Here is a 14,314-nt window from a genome sequence, read left to right as displayed (position 1 = left end):
CTAATTGTTATCCATCCAACTCCTGTTTAAAGGCTATTCCAGGGCTCCTTACTGGAAGCTTGGAGTCAGGACTACCCGAGTTCAAATACAGCCTAATACTAACTGTGTGACCCTGGGCAAGTCACTTAACCTTGTTTGCCTCAGTTTCTCATCTGTAAAATGAGCTGTCGAAGGATATGGCAAACCACTCCATGAAAATCCCAAGTAGGGTCACAAAGAGTGGGACATGACTGAAAGACAAGAGTAGGAGCAGAGGGGATTCAGGAGTGGTGGGAGATTGAGGCTGGTTAACCTTGAAAGTTCCTCTACTCTATGATACTACCCCTTCCAGACAATTTAGCAAGGAGAATACGGGGAATTTATAATCACTTGATTTATAGCTATAAAGTTAGACTTCAGGAACATCAAGGGCATGATTCTTGTCTGCAGTTATGACCACATTAAAAGTCAGTACCTGTTGGGAATAGATGGGGAACCCTAAATGAGTTCTGGATATACGCATACAGGGATAGGGGCCAGATCTGTGATTCACTGGGATGTGAGAAATTGAGCAAATCCCTATTAATGTAGGTTGAACCTTCTGGCCCAAAGTCACAGAACCAGTACCTGCCAGGGATTTGTAAACAGGTCTTCCTGGCTTCATGAGCTCTGTATTTTTATTAAATGCCTCTCAAATGTTTACAACCCAAGCTATATACTGAACCGAAATCCTAAGGCCCCAGGCTTTGAGGAAACCGGTCTCTTCTGAGGATGGAAAGAGGTTCCAGGATCTCTCTTTCGAATCACTTCCATTCAAAGAGCATTTTTCAATTATCCCCCTGCCTTTAAGGTGCTTATATTCTATTGGGGTGAGGACGGTTATTTATGGTTTATCTATCAACGAGTATTGGTTAAACGCCTGTTATGTGCCTGGCCGCAGTGCTAAGCATTAGAGCATTCAGAAAGAGACAAGGGATACCCCCTGCTCTCCAGGAGCTTCCCTTCTCCTCCGGTGAGGTTATCCATTACGCAATTCATGACCATTTAGAAGGCGCCTATCAAGCGCCAGGCACAAAGCCAAGCGCGGAGGATACAAAGAGGCGAAAGGCGAGCCTGGCCCTCAGGGAGCTTGCAATCTAACGGGCGGAAACCAGGCAAGCGGAGGTATACAAAGTATCCACTAAGGGAAGGCTCGCGGACTAAGTGCCTAAGGGTCGGGGAAGGCCTTCCTGGGACCTTTTGGAAGGCGGCCTGGGCAGTGAGTGGTCTGGGCGGAGGAAGGAGGGCATTCCAGGAGCCAGGGCGGGCACGTGTGGTGAGGGGGCAGCCCGGAGGTCAGGCTGGGAAGGTGGGGGGCTCGGTGCTGAGGGTCCCCAGCAGACCGCTCTGCCCAGGCTCAGCCGCCTGCACCACTCGGACGCCAGAACTGCGCAGCTGGGAGCCCCGGGGAGCAGGGGGAGAGGGCTGCCGGCGAGTTCTCGCCCCGGCCCGACCTCCGCACGCCCCGGGGCACACGCCGCGGCCGGGGCGTCCTCCTCTTGGTCTCTGGGAGCGGAAATTTCGTTTATTTCGTGCAGCAGGAAGAGGAGTTGCCCAAATTAAAACAAAAGGCGCCAAACAGGGCCAGCTCAGGCTGCGGTACTCTGCCGTCCCCGGGTCTCCTACCCCGCACCCCAGCCATGCCCGCCGCAGGGTCTGAACTGCAGAGCCAACTGGCCCCGGAGCCCAGGGCCGAGCCCCGGGACGCCGCCGCCGCCGGCCCGGGCTCCGACTCCAGCCCCAGCCCCGGCTCCAGCCCCAGCCCCAGCCCCAGCCCGCCGCCCGGGCTGCACGGGGAGAAGCAGTATCTGGACCAGATCGAGCACATCCTCCAGCACGGCTGCAAGAAGGAGGACCGCACGGGCACTGGCACCGTGTCTGTGTTCGGTCTGCAAGCCCGCTACAACCTCCGAGGTTCGGGACGGGGGCTGGCGGGGCGGGGCTGGGAGAGGGAGGGCGGGCCAGGCCCGAGGCGCCCACGCCACGCGGTCCCTTTCCCGCCCAGCTCTGACTCTTACCTCGGGGACTGATCGGGGTCCATATGGCCCCTCTTCTCCAGGCTGAGGTGGGCCCGCCGGCGTGCCCGGCCTCCCTGGGTGGTCGTGGGAGCCCAGCGCTTCGCAGGCCTTAGGACGTCCTGGTAACCGAGGAAAGTCACCCACGAGAGGCACGTGGGGTTTTGTATTGGCATCCCCCTCCATTACCTAAGCCCCTGCCCGTCTCTCAGAGTAACAGTGAGAAGGCCTGACAGTGCGTGCCCAGGGGAGGCCCCTCTGCCCAGGGCCGGGGCAGGGGCCTTCTTCTGCCCCTTTGGGTCCAAGCTTGGGCATCACCGTTTCACAGCGTTTGGTCCTTATGTCGACCCCGTCCCCACAGCCCTCGGGAGACTTGCTCAGTAGATTTTTTCGTGCCTAATTCTTCGTGACCTAATTTGGGGAGACACTGCAGGGGGTTGCCATCTTCTTCAGTAGATAAAGGGAACCAGATTAAGTGATTTGCCCAGGGTCACACCGCTAGGAACTGTCTGAGGCTAGATTTGAGCTCAGGCCCTCCTGACTGCAGGGAGGCCCCTCTATCTGCTTCCCCACCTAGCTACCTGGATATGCTCAATAGGACACCACCAAAACTTGGCAGCATTGGGATCTTAAGGCCAGCCAACCCAGGGCTGTCCAGTGTACTTCAGCCAGCCCATAGAGACCGGGAAAAGAGGGACAGACACCTTCAAGTTGGACTTGAGGACCCAATTATAGGATCACAGATTTAGAGCAGGATGTCATCCAGGCCAACCCCCTCCATTTTACAAACGTAAACACTTAGGCCAGAGAGATGGCTGAGTGATTTCCTCAGTGCCATAGTTAATAGTATCCTGGCAGAATTTGAACTGGGCTCTTCCTGCCTCCAAGTCCAGCTCCATCCACTACTCCACCTAGAGATGGTGCTTACTTACCTCTCCTGTTTATCACTTGTGTGATCTGGGGCAAGTTGTTTTAATAATATCTAGCGTTTATATAGCTTTTTAAGGTTTGCAAAATTCTTAACAATATTGTCTTATTGAATCCTTACAGCAACCCTGGGAGGCAGGGGCTATTATTATCCACGTTGCACAGATGGAGAACCCTAATCAAGTGAAGGTTAAGTGACTTGCCCAGGGTCACACAGCTAGTGTCTGAAGCTAGATTTGAATTTAGGTTTTCCTGACTCTCCACATCAAGTGTACTATCCACTAAACTGTCTGGCTGCCTTAAAATTACCTCAGTTTCTTTGTCTCCAAAGTCAGAGGGTTGGACCAGGTGGTCTTTGAGGTCTCTTCCAGTTCTGGTTCTAAGATCCTCTAGTTCCTTCCTTCATATGATGTGTAGCAGGGTTTCTGTGATAATAAGACTTATATTCTTGCCTCTTATCTCAACGAGGAGACTGAATCTAATTATCAAAAAGCATTTTTAAGCACCCTCTATGTGTTAGACACTAGAAACAAAAAAAGAAACAGGCTCTGAAATAATCATCATAATAGCTAGAATATAATAATCTTAACAGAATAATAATAATATTATAGGACTTAAGGATTACAAAGTTCTGAACATAATATCTCATTTGATTGAGGTATGAGAAGCCTTTAAGAAAGGCTTCTGTTGTTGTTAACCCCTTGCCCTGGTCATTGGGATTTGGTGGCCAAAGTAACATGCAAGGGGAGTGTACCATTTGAGTATGCAATATAGAAATGGGAGCTGGAAATTTCACTTGATACTTGAAGCAGAGGAAGAGAGAACTAGGAGTATGTGTTCCACCTGCTATCCCTCAGTTTCCCTGACTAGTCATCCCCACCAGTTTCATTCCTATCTGTCACTGACACAAAGAATATGAGAGATCCTCCAAGTGCCTTCTTCATCCCTGCTCCACAAATACACTGTGCATTTCAGTTCCATGAAAAATCAGCAGTTCAGTCAAGCCATCTACAGTTATTTTGGGATTATTGATAACCAGGGAGATGTGTTGATATAACAAGCCTAAACCCTGCTCTGCACCTTTGGAGTCAGATTGAGGCCTGTACCCCAGCACCAGGAAGGCAAGATCACCCATGATTCCCAAAGGTACCTAAAAGTCCCACAGGAAAGTATTTTGGGATACAGGTTCCCCTTGGAAATATACTGAGAAAGTGGAAAAGGACCATGGGTTTGGTATACAGGACCTGCTGCTTAGTACCTTGTGAATTGGGAGAAGTCAGCTGAACTCTGGGCCTTCACTTCCTCACCTTTAAAATAAGGGGCCTGTGGATAGGACACATGGAGTGTCCTCCATGTCCTCCAGTCCTGGAGTCAGGAGGACCCATGTTCAAATTTGGCCTCAGACACTGGGTACTTAACTACTGCCTGACCCTGCGCAAGTTACTTAACCCCAATTGCCTCAGTGAAATAAAGGGACTGGACTAGATAATAGCCTCTGAAGTTCTTTCCAACTATATTCAGAACATTGACTTAAATAAAAATTTTCTAACCCTTGCCAAATGCAAATGATACCCATCCATCCTCCAGAGGTTGTGAAAAGTACATGTGCATGGTATAGTTTAGGTTCTGTTCTAAGCAAATGATATGAAGATATTCAATATCCACGAGCAGTTATTTGGATTCCTAATTTTTAATACTTTCATTTGCCTTTAACCTAATTTCTTTTTGGCCCTGCTAGATTGAGCAAATTAATCATTTGTGGGATAAATGGACTATGGAGTAGTCGCCCAGCCCTGAGTCTTTTCTGGTATCCATCAAGATTCAGGGGACTTTGTCCTGGAGGGTGTTTTCATGGTGGTCTACAACATTTGAGCTAAAGAGGCAGCTTGTGTGACACACCAGAACACATTTTTTGTTTCCATCTGGGCATCCTAACTTTTTTCAGCAGAACACCTTGAATTGTGTGTGGCAGGTGGTAAGAGGCTGGTTGTAATGAATCCATGGTTTCCTAGTTTGGTTTTTTGCTAATGTAGGTAACATCAGTGCTATGTGGCTATGGAGGGCAGTGACTCCCTTTGCACAAATTTTTGTAGCAGCACAGAATAGCCCTTTCAGGGTAACCTTACTTTCTAATGCAAAATTTTCTGTGATTCTTTGTGGGGGTTTTTTCAGATGAGTTTCCTTTGCTGACAACCAAGCGTGTGTTCTGGAAGGGTGTGCTGGAGGAGCTGCTGTGGTTTATTAAGGTAAAGTATTTCTAGCTGGATGCCTGAAGTTCTCATCATCTAATTTCTCTAAAGAACAGTGTTATTACTGCTTTGGTTTTCCCTAACATCATGATGTTAAACTCTGCCTCACCTCTGGGACAGGCAGGAAGCCATTGAAGTTATCTGCTTAGAAAATAGAAGCCCCAGAGGAGGCAGGCTATGGGTGTGGAACATTACATATACTAGAAGATTGATGTGTTAGTTTTTCTGAGCTGTTTTTTTCTCAAGAGCTGGCTCCCTAGATAAAGCAGAGGGAGAGACATATTTGGAAAAGAAGGCGATATAAGAAAGCTATCAATAACTTATTTTTTTAAGATAAAAAAACATCTTAGTGAGAAAGTATCACTATTCACAAGAACTGAATTAAAAATGGTTCACAGGGAAGAGAAGACAGTCAGATATAACTGGCCATGTCCCAAAACCCCTATGATCTCTTCCTTTATCCTCTTCCTCCTCCTCCTCCTCTCAGGGCTTGTCATATTCTGGCCTTCCTTCCCTACCCACAAGCTGTGAGATTCTTATGCCTGGAGGCCATGGATGCTCTATGTTAGGTCTAATGTATCTTCCCAGGTGTTGAGCTGTTAGAATAACGCTAAAGCCCATTATCAAAAGATTCAATTACCTAATCTTTGACTCTAGAACTTAACAGCACTAAGCCAAAAGTCTTGGGCAGCTAGATGGAGCAGTGGATACAGTGCCAGACCTGGAGTTCAAACAGGGTCTCAGACACTTAACTGGCTGTGTGACCCTGGATAAGTCACTTGATCCTGTTTGCCTTAGTTCCTGAAGGAAATGGCAAACCACTCCATTATCATTGCCAAAAAAACCTCAAATGGGGTCAGGAAGAGTTGGATGTGACTGAACAACTTGATATGGAAGCTGAGGGAGGACTGATATTGCTGTCCTGTGTCTTATATTTCTTCCTTCTCCCCCTTAAGTGTGGATGTGCTCAGTTCTCTGTTCTCAAGAGTCTCTCTGCCTTGGCAGTTTTCATCTCTTAGGATGACTCTGGTTATCTCCTTCATGCAAATGATTCTCAAGTGTAGTTTTAACCCTTCCCCAGGCTCCATTCCTATATTTCCAATTGCCTGCTGGTGTAACACTTGGATATTGTGTAAACAAAATCACCTGGTCTAAAATAGAATTCCTCATTCCCTGTTTCCATTCTGCTTTTCTTCCTGAGTATGGTTTTTTTGATGACATAAACATTTTTTTTTAATTTATTTCTCTTACTTTTCATTTATGGAATAAAACAAGCATTTTCTTAACATAATTTTTAAAAAGATTGCATATGAAACAGCAAATCTTTTATGTATAACTTGATATTTCTTTAAAATATTTAACATTATCATGTAAATCTTTTTTTTTCTTCCCTCCTCCCATGGCTACCATTAGACATAAATGTGTGTGTATGTGTATATATAAAACTGTTCCATACGTACTTCCATTTATCAGTTTTTTCTCTGGATGCAGATAGCATCTTCCTTCTTATGTCCTTTGCAATTAGTTAGTTTGGGTATTTATAGTAGTCAAAATGCCTTGATCGCTTGAAGTTGTTCTTAACTCTTTGGGTATCATTCCAGAAGGCCCTCCCCAAAATGGTTTCAAGGCGTGTCCAGTGATGCCAGCCTCCTTGCTGTTTTTCACACAGGACATTCTGTGTCTGGATTCTGGGCATTTTCTCAAGCCTGGAATTCTCTCCCTCATCTCCCTGCTCCTGGCTTCCTTGGTTTCCTTCAAGTCCCCCAAAATATTCAAGAAGCCTTTTGTGGTCCCTCTTAATCTCAGCACTTCCTTCTGTTGATGCTTGCTGACTCAGCTGACTTGGCACCTGACTCTTCCCTCTTCCATTCTAATCCATTCCCAAGGCCTGTTGATTCTGCATTGGCAATTATCTCTCACATTTAGCCTTTTCCATTCCCCCTGCTAGCTTTTACGCCCTCATTAACGCTCTTGTTTGCACTATTAAAACAGCCTCCTGACTGGTCTCCCTTTTTCTCTAGGCTCTCCTTCACATTGCCGCTAAAAATTGTCTCATTTCTTTGCTCAAAAAGCTTCAGTGGCTCCCCACTGCCCACCAGACAAAATGCAGGCATCTTTGCTTGGCCTACTTAAAGACCCTCCAGAATGTGGCCCAACCTGGTTTTCAGGCGTAATGTATACTGCTCCTCTGAACACAGTCTACATTCCAGCCAAACTGTTCCTGCTTATCCATTCCATTGCATCCTGTTCTCTTGACTCTCTAATTTGTCTGTGTTGTTTCCTGGAAGCCACAGCTGGTGAAATTCTTTCCAAGGTCCACCACCTTCAGAAAGCCTCCCCTTCCCTCAACTGCTAGTTATCCCTCCTTCCTTGAATCTCCTCTAGCACTTTCATCTCTGAGATGCATTTAATTGTATTCTGATTGTGTAACCTGTCTGATAGCAGGAACCATGATCTTTTGTCACTATTCCTGGGGCCTAGCAGTACTGGTTACATAGTAAGTGCTTAATAAACCTTGGAAAAAGAAAAAATTAGAGAAATGGGAACTTTCAAATTGAATTTTTTATGAGAAAAGGATGGAGAATAGACTATTTTGAAGAGTTATTTGGAAGGTAGAAAAAAATGTGTTGAAAAATGGGAGTACTTAGAAAAGGTGAGAGGTAAAGAAAAAATTGACTTTAAGGGAGAAGGGAGGAGAGGCAAGAAATAGCAGCTTGGTTTTGGGTTGGTTTTTTTTTTTTTGGGAGGAGGGAGAAGATACATATTTATTTTCCCCTGCTCTTTGGTTTATATTTATGTGGCACTTTTCACTCATCTGGAAAATGGGGAAAATAGTATCTTCTTACAAGGTGGTCTTACAGCCATTACTTCATTTGATCCTTATAACAGTCCTGTGAGGGGAGATACAGTGCAATGCAGGTTTCATCCATATTATCCCCATTTTACAGATAAGGAGGTTTTGGGTCAAAGAAATTAAGTGACTTGTCCAAGATGAGTGAGCCTGCTTCATGAAGCCTATGTCTTGTGTCTCCTAAGTGTGATTCCACCACACCATCTAGCCTCTCTTGGGAACTTAAAAGATAGAGATGTATCTCACTGCTTTCACAGAGGGCAAGAATTACCATGGATAGGCAATGCCATCTCATCAGGCCCTTGAGTTTTCTTCTAGGTGTATAAAATGACTGCACTTTTTTCCCTACTTCTCCTAGGGTTCCACAAATGCTAAAGAGCTCTCTGCCAAAGGAGTGAAAATCTGGGATGCCAATGGATCTCGAGACTTTTTGGACAAGCAGGGGTTCACTACCAGGGAGGAAGGAGATTTGGGACCAGTGTATGGTTTCCAGTGGAGACATTTTGGGGCAGAATACAAAGAGATGAACACAGGTGAGGAGACATGAGCAATGAGTCAGATTTTCACTTGTGTTGCCAAGAGTGTAGGCGTATTCTTTTATTTCAGACAAGAGTGTGAGGAAATAAGTATACTGGGGGAGAAAAAAAGTACTCATTCTGTACCCATATGAGGTTTCCTGGAGAAATATCTCTCTCGTGGGTTGTGTGAAGAAATGCTGGGGAGGCAGGGCATACCTTCCAAAGCTGAACCCCAAAGCATTTTCCCCAGGGAGGTTTCTTTATAGGGGATCATAGATTATAGAGTTGGAAGAGGCCTCAGAGATAGTCTAGTCTAACCCTCTCATTTTACAGATGAGGAAACAGGCCTGAGAAGGTTCTAAGATCACACTGAGGACCCAGAGGTGGCATTTGAACCCAAGACATCAGGCTAACAGACTCAATCCACAGGCTCCAAATAGCAGAACTTACTTCCCCTTGGTCCTATCTTTGTTAGTCTATCTGGGAGCTCTCCCTATTTGCCTCTATTTATCTCTTTATAGATTTACAATAATCTAAGTGCTTTACACATAATAGAAATAACATAGAATGTTTTGTACAATTATTCCTGGTTGTAATAATGAGCTTTGTTTTTCTTGCCTTCTCAGTGGGGTGGGGAATTTGGAAGTGAAAATAAAACTGGATTTTAAAATAAAAAAATAACATAATAATTTTTATCCACAATAAAGCACTTATCATCACAGGCTTTCGGGAATTCCTGGGACTTGGCCTGCCTGATCCTAGCCACTGCTACCACCTATTCTACTTGGCATCCCTTCAAGGACATAGTTTCCCTAATTTATCTCTAACTTTGGTGTCTTTTAAAACAACCAAACTCATAATCCTCTTTTGAAAAAAGTTTTTACAAATTCAAAGCCAAGTAACAGCTGTTTGGGGTACAGGATAACAGGCAAGCATTATGTAGTAGGTAGAATGATACCCTTAGAGCCAAGAAGACCTCAGTTTGAATCTTTAGCTCAGTCTAAGAAAGAACCTTCCAACAGAGGAACCTTCTAGCACTGGTAAAGGCTATTTCATGATTTCAGCATTTTTAAGTAGAAGGTTAAAGATTCTACAATCTTCTCTGTTCTTTCTGCTCTTGTTCTGTTGTTTAAATATTTCTGGGATTTTTTTTCCTTCAGATTACTCTGGGCAAGGAGTGGATCAACTACAGAAGGTCATTGATACAATTAAAACCAACCCTGATGACAGAAGGATCATTATGTGTGCTTGGAATCCTAAAGGTAGCTACACTTTCAAATAAATCATAATCATAAACTGGCTTTTCAAAAACATCAGAATTCATTTGGATTTAAGCATTTAGGAGATATCTAAAAATTATATGTTGGCATATAGGGTAAGAGCTTTCTTTGAACCTCTGGCCAGCCCATCACTTGTGCAAAACTTTTCTTAATAGTTCTGTTCTGGGGAGGCATCGTAACAGAAAAAAAAATTCAGAAATATTTAGAAACAGTAGGATGAGAGCAGAAAGAAGATACAAAAGACTGTAGAATTTTAGAGCTGGAAGGAGTCGACCTTCGTTGTTGCTGGACAGCTAGTGTATAGAACTCTGGCCCTAGAGTCAGGAAGACTATCCTCATAAGTTCAAATCTGGCCTCAGGTACTAGCTATGTAATGTCCTGGACGAGTCACTTAACCCTGTTTGCCTCAGTTTCCTCACCTGTAAAATGAGCTAGAGAAGGAAATGACAAACCACTCCATTATCTTTGCCAAGAGAACCCAAATGGGATCGTTAACAGAGAATTCTGACAGAGCTCTAATCTAATTTCAGTCCTGTTTTAAAAGTTGTTAAGAACAAGATGGTGCCCGTTACCTTCATATAACATTACAGGTATTATGTAATCCCACAGTTGCCCAGAAAAGGACATGAAGCCTGTAATCCCTGCTATACTGAGCAAAAGAAACTAAATGTGGAAGCTTAAAATCCTTATCTTTTCCCAGCTAGTAAGCATTTAACACCTACTATTAGCCAGGGCAGCTAGGTGGCGCAGTAGTAAATAGTGTACTGGGCTTGGAATCAGGAGTTCATCTTCAGGAGTTCAAGTCTAGTCTCTGATACTTACTAGCTACATGACCCTGGGCAAGTCACTTAACCCTGTTTGCCTCAGTTTTCTCATCTGTAAAATGAGCTGGAGAAGGAATTGGCAAACCATTCCAGTGACTTTGGCAAGAAAACACCAAATGGGGTCATGAAGAGACTGAAAAATGACTCAACAACAAATTATGTGCCAGGCATCAGGGGTACAGAGAGAAACAAAAGTCCCTGGCCATATATAATCTACCAGAGTTCTAACTAGTCATCTTTCTCTTACTGTCACTGTAGCATCTATATGGCTCATGAGTAGAGCTCCAGATCCAGGGTCAGGAAAACCAGAGTTCAAATCCAGCTTCTGACACTTAGCATCTGTGTGACCTTGGGCAAGCCACTTAACGTCTACCTGACTCAGTTTCCTCTCTGTAAAATGGGGATAACAGCCCCTACCTTTCAGTGTTGTTCCGAGAATCAAACAAAGTAAAGTTTGCAAAGCACTTTGCTATCCTAAAGTTCTGCATAAACACCAGCTGCCATCATCTTGGTCATCACCGCGTTATTTTGATGCCAGTTTAAATAAAGAGTACAGTAGTTGGCGTGTTTTTAACGTCCCGTCATGTCATATCTTTAGAGCTATGCTGATACACTGTCTCCCTTTTCTCCCGCTCCTGGTCTCAGATCTTCCTCTGATGGCACTGCCTCCATGCCATGCTCTCTGCCAGTTCTACGTACTGAATGGTGAGCTTTCTTGTCAGCTGTACCAGCGCTCTGGAGACATGGGCCTCGGGGTGCCGTTCAACATCGCCAGTTATGCCCTGCTCACCTACATGATTGCTCATGTCACAGGCCTGAAGGTAAGAAACCTCTTAAGCATCAAATGAACCACTGTGTTCCTCAGTGTTAGAATAATCATTTACCACTTTTTAGGATCAGATGGAGAAAATAAATTTTAAGAATGAGAATTGTTTCATTCTTTACCTTCCAATAAAATTGGGGACTAAACCTTTAATTTTCTTGTTGCCGTGTGTTACAAGGAAAGGTTTTGATGAAAGGCAGTACAGTGGAGTGGACAGAATCCTAGATGGAAGTCAGGAAGACCTGAGTTCAAATCCTATCTCAGACATTAGCTATGTCACTTAACTTTTGTCTGCCTCACTTTTCTCCTCTTTAAAATGAGGATGTTCGTCGCACATGTATAACCTACCTCTGATGGCTCACTGTCAGTGAAGTGCAAAGGGAGGCTGGAGGAAAGGGGAATAGAATTTGAAACTCAAAACCTTTAAATAAGGTTAAAAAAAAAACCCTGGTTACTTCCAAGGCTTTCAGAAAGAAAAATAAATGAACTCATTCTTAAAAGGTTGAGATAAGGCCACCTAGGGAAATATATAAAGAATTCCTAAAACTGACAGGAGTAGATCATAAAATGTCAAATATGCTTCTTAACTTGCTCAATAAATATTAATAAAAAAATAAAATGAGGATGTTGAACTTGATCTCTAAGAGATCTTCCTAGTCCGAATCTTTGATTTTATGACATTTTATAGGAAGAGCAAGTCTAAAACAAGCATGGTGAGTTCAAGACTTATTAAAGTGCCTGGTGTGACTTATATTTTTTAACTGAGTTGTTTGGGATCTTTTGTTTTGGAAAAAGTGGATCGTGTACTGTGTTTTCTTTGGTTTGAGTTTAAACTAGCACCATTACTGCTTTGTTTCTTCTCACTGTATTTTAGCCAGGTGATTTTGTACACACTCTGGGAGATGCTCACATATACCTGAATCATATTGAGCCACTGAAAATTCAGGTAAGGCAGTTTTTCTGAGTGCATGTGTACGTGTGTTTGTGCATGTGCAGTGTTGTTCTGTCCAACTCTACATCTGTCTGTGGGGTTTTCTTGGCCAAGGTACTAGATTGGTTTGCCATTTCCTTCTCCAGCGGATAAAGGTAAACAGGGTTAAATGACCTGATCAGGGTCATGTAGCTGCTAAGTGTCTGAGGTCATATTTGAACTCAGATCACCGGTCCTGGAGTCAGAAAGATCTATCTACTGCACCACCTAGCTGCCTCATTCAGTTGATCAATCATGTCTGACTCTTTGTGACTTCATGGACCTACTGTCCATGGAGTTTTCTTGGCAAAGATGTTAGAGTAGTTTGCCATTTCTTTATCCTGTGGATCCTTCTGGCAGGCTATCAGAAGTTAGGTGACTTGCCCAGAGTCACATAACTAGAAAGTGTTTAAGGCTGGATTTGAACTCAGGTCTGACTCCAGGCACAATACTCTTATCTACTGAACCACTAGCTCTCTTGTATGCTGTAGCCTACTAATGCCCACCATGAATCTGTCATTCTCTGAGTTACTTGTTATTTTCATTCTTCCAAATATGTAGTATTCTGATTTGCATCCCTAGACATGGGGCATACCACAGTGAAGACATCATTCTTTACAATAATGAGCAGTTTGGCATCATGGAAAGCCTCACCTTTGAATTTAATTTTGAGCCAGCTCCATATATCTGTAGCTTCTATCAAAGCTGTATTCACTTATTGGTAATCTGACTGCTCATCAAATCAATAATTCTATAATGTATTTCTAAAATGCAGACCCTAGAATTAATCCGTAGTTTGGAAATAGGGAAGAAAGTTTATTAAAAATATGCTTAGCCTACCTATGCAGGAAAGCCTGCAGATACCTAGAACAGGTTGTTGCTTATGTAAGAAGGAAACAAGCATTTATTAAGCACCTAAAACATGCCAGACATGTGCAGGTAGGTGCTATTACTATTTTCATTTTACAGTTGAGGAAACTGAGGCAGACAGGTAAAGTGACTTGTCCAGGTTCATGCAGCTAGTATTTATCTGAGGCTGGATTTAAACTCAGGTCTTCCTGAATTCAGGCCTAACACTATCCACTGCTGCTGTGTAGACACTTAAGTTTGCACTACATATGCTGTATTGCCAACTCATATGGTGCCTAAATGATGGTTTCCCATATTCAGCCACAAAAAATTCAGGTGAGTCATTTTCTATGGCTGTGTAGTGGTAATCTGACAACCTTTTAACTTAACTTTTAGATTCAGCGAGAACCAAGACCTTTCCCTAAGCTCAAAATTCTTCGAAGAGTTGAAACCATTGATGATTTCAAGGCTGAGGACTTCCTGATTGAAGATTACAACCCTCACCCAGCTATTAAAATGGAGATGGCCGTCTAAAGTAGCCTGATGCCCAGCTGAAAATGTGTTCCCTCTTTTCCAGGATATGGTGTAGAATGTAGTTTATATCATAAAGACATGAAAAAGGGTTAGGAAACACAGGTGCTCACAGATCCAGTTATTATCATGTGTGTGTACATGTATATAAAATAGTTGGATCTGAAATAAGTCCACAAGTGAATGCCACTATTCCAAATGTATGGAATGGTCATAAACAAAGTGACAGTTTTAGTCTTATGTAATTATTAAAATAAAGCAGTTCTTGCATTGCAGAGTAGGTTATTTTCTTATTCTCTAATGCACTACAGCTGTGTCTCACTACACATGAATTCTCTAGTCACCAGTGGGAGAAGTCACTGTACTATCTTACTCTATCTCCATCAACAGATGCTTTATGGAGCATTTACTAAGTGTAGAACATTGAGGCGGGTGTAAGGTACAAGACAACTAAAATAT

General features: G+C 43.6%; 1 protein-coding gene across 1 annotated transcript; it reads left to right on the top strand.

The window, feature by feature from the left end:
* The first annotated feature begins 1,139 nt into the window (after positions 1 to 1,139).
* Positions 1,140 to 14,130, top strand: TYMS (thymidylate synthetase). Its single transcript, XM_072604341.1, has 7 exons — positions 1,140 to 1,932; positions 5,133 to 5,206; positions 8,419 to 8,593; positions 9,739 to 9,840; positions 11,328 to 11,503; positions 12,380 to 12,451; positions 13,721 to 14,130. The coding sequence occupies exons 1-7, from the start codon at positions 1,659 to 1,661 to the stop codon at positions 13,856 to 13,858; spliced, it is 1,011 nt and encodes a 336-aa protein (XP_072460442.1). The 5' UTR covers positions 1,140 to 1,658; the 3' UTR covers positions 13,859 to 14,130.
* The last annotated feature ends 184 nt before the right edge of the window (positions 14,131 to 14,314 follow it).

This window comes from Notamacropus eugenii, chromosome 4 (genome assembly GCF_028372415.1).
Source record: "Notamacropus eugenii isolate mMacEug1 chromosome 4, mMacEug1.pri_v2, whole genome shotgun sequence".
Taxonomy (NCBI): Eukaryota; Metazoa; Chordata; class Mammalia; order Diprotodontia; family Macropodidae; genus Notamacropus; species Notamacropus eugenii.
This window is presented reverse-complemented; position numbering and strand designations above follow the sequence as displayed.

What these genes read in the sequence shown, in the direction of transcription:
- TYMS (XM_072604341.1), top strand. Translation starts at nt 1,659, where the DNA reads ATGCCCGCCGCAGGGTCTGAACTGCAGAGCCAACTGGCCCCGGAGCCC. An exon ending in AGCTGCTGTGGTTTATTAAG is followed by an intron (nt 5,207 to 8,418) that starts GTAAAGTATTTC and finishes TACTTCTCCTAG; the next exon opens with GGTTCCACAAATGCTAAAGA. An exon ending in CTCATGTCACAGGCCTGAAG is followed by an intron (nt 11,504 to 12,379) that starts GTAAGAAACCTC and finishes ACTGTATTTTAG; the next exon opens with CCAGGTGATTTTGTACACAC.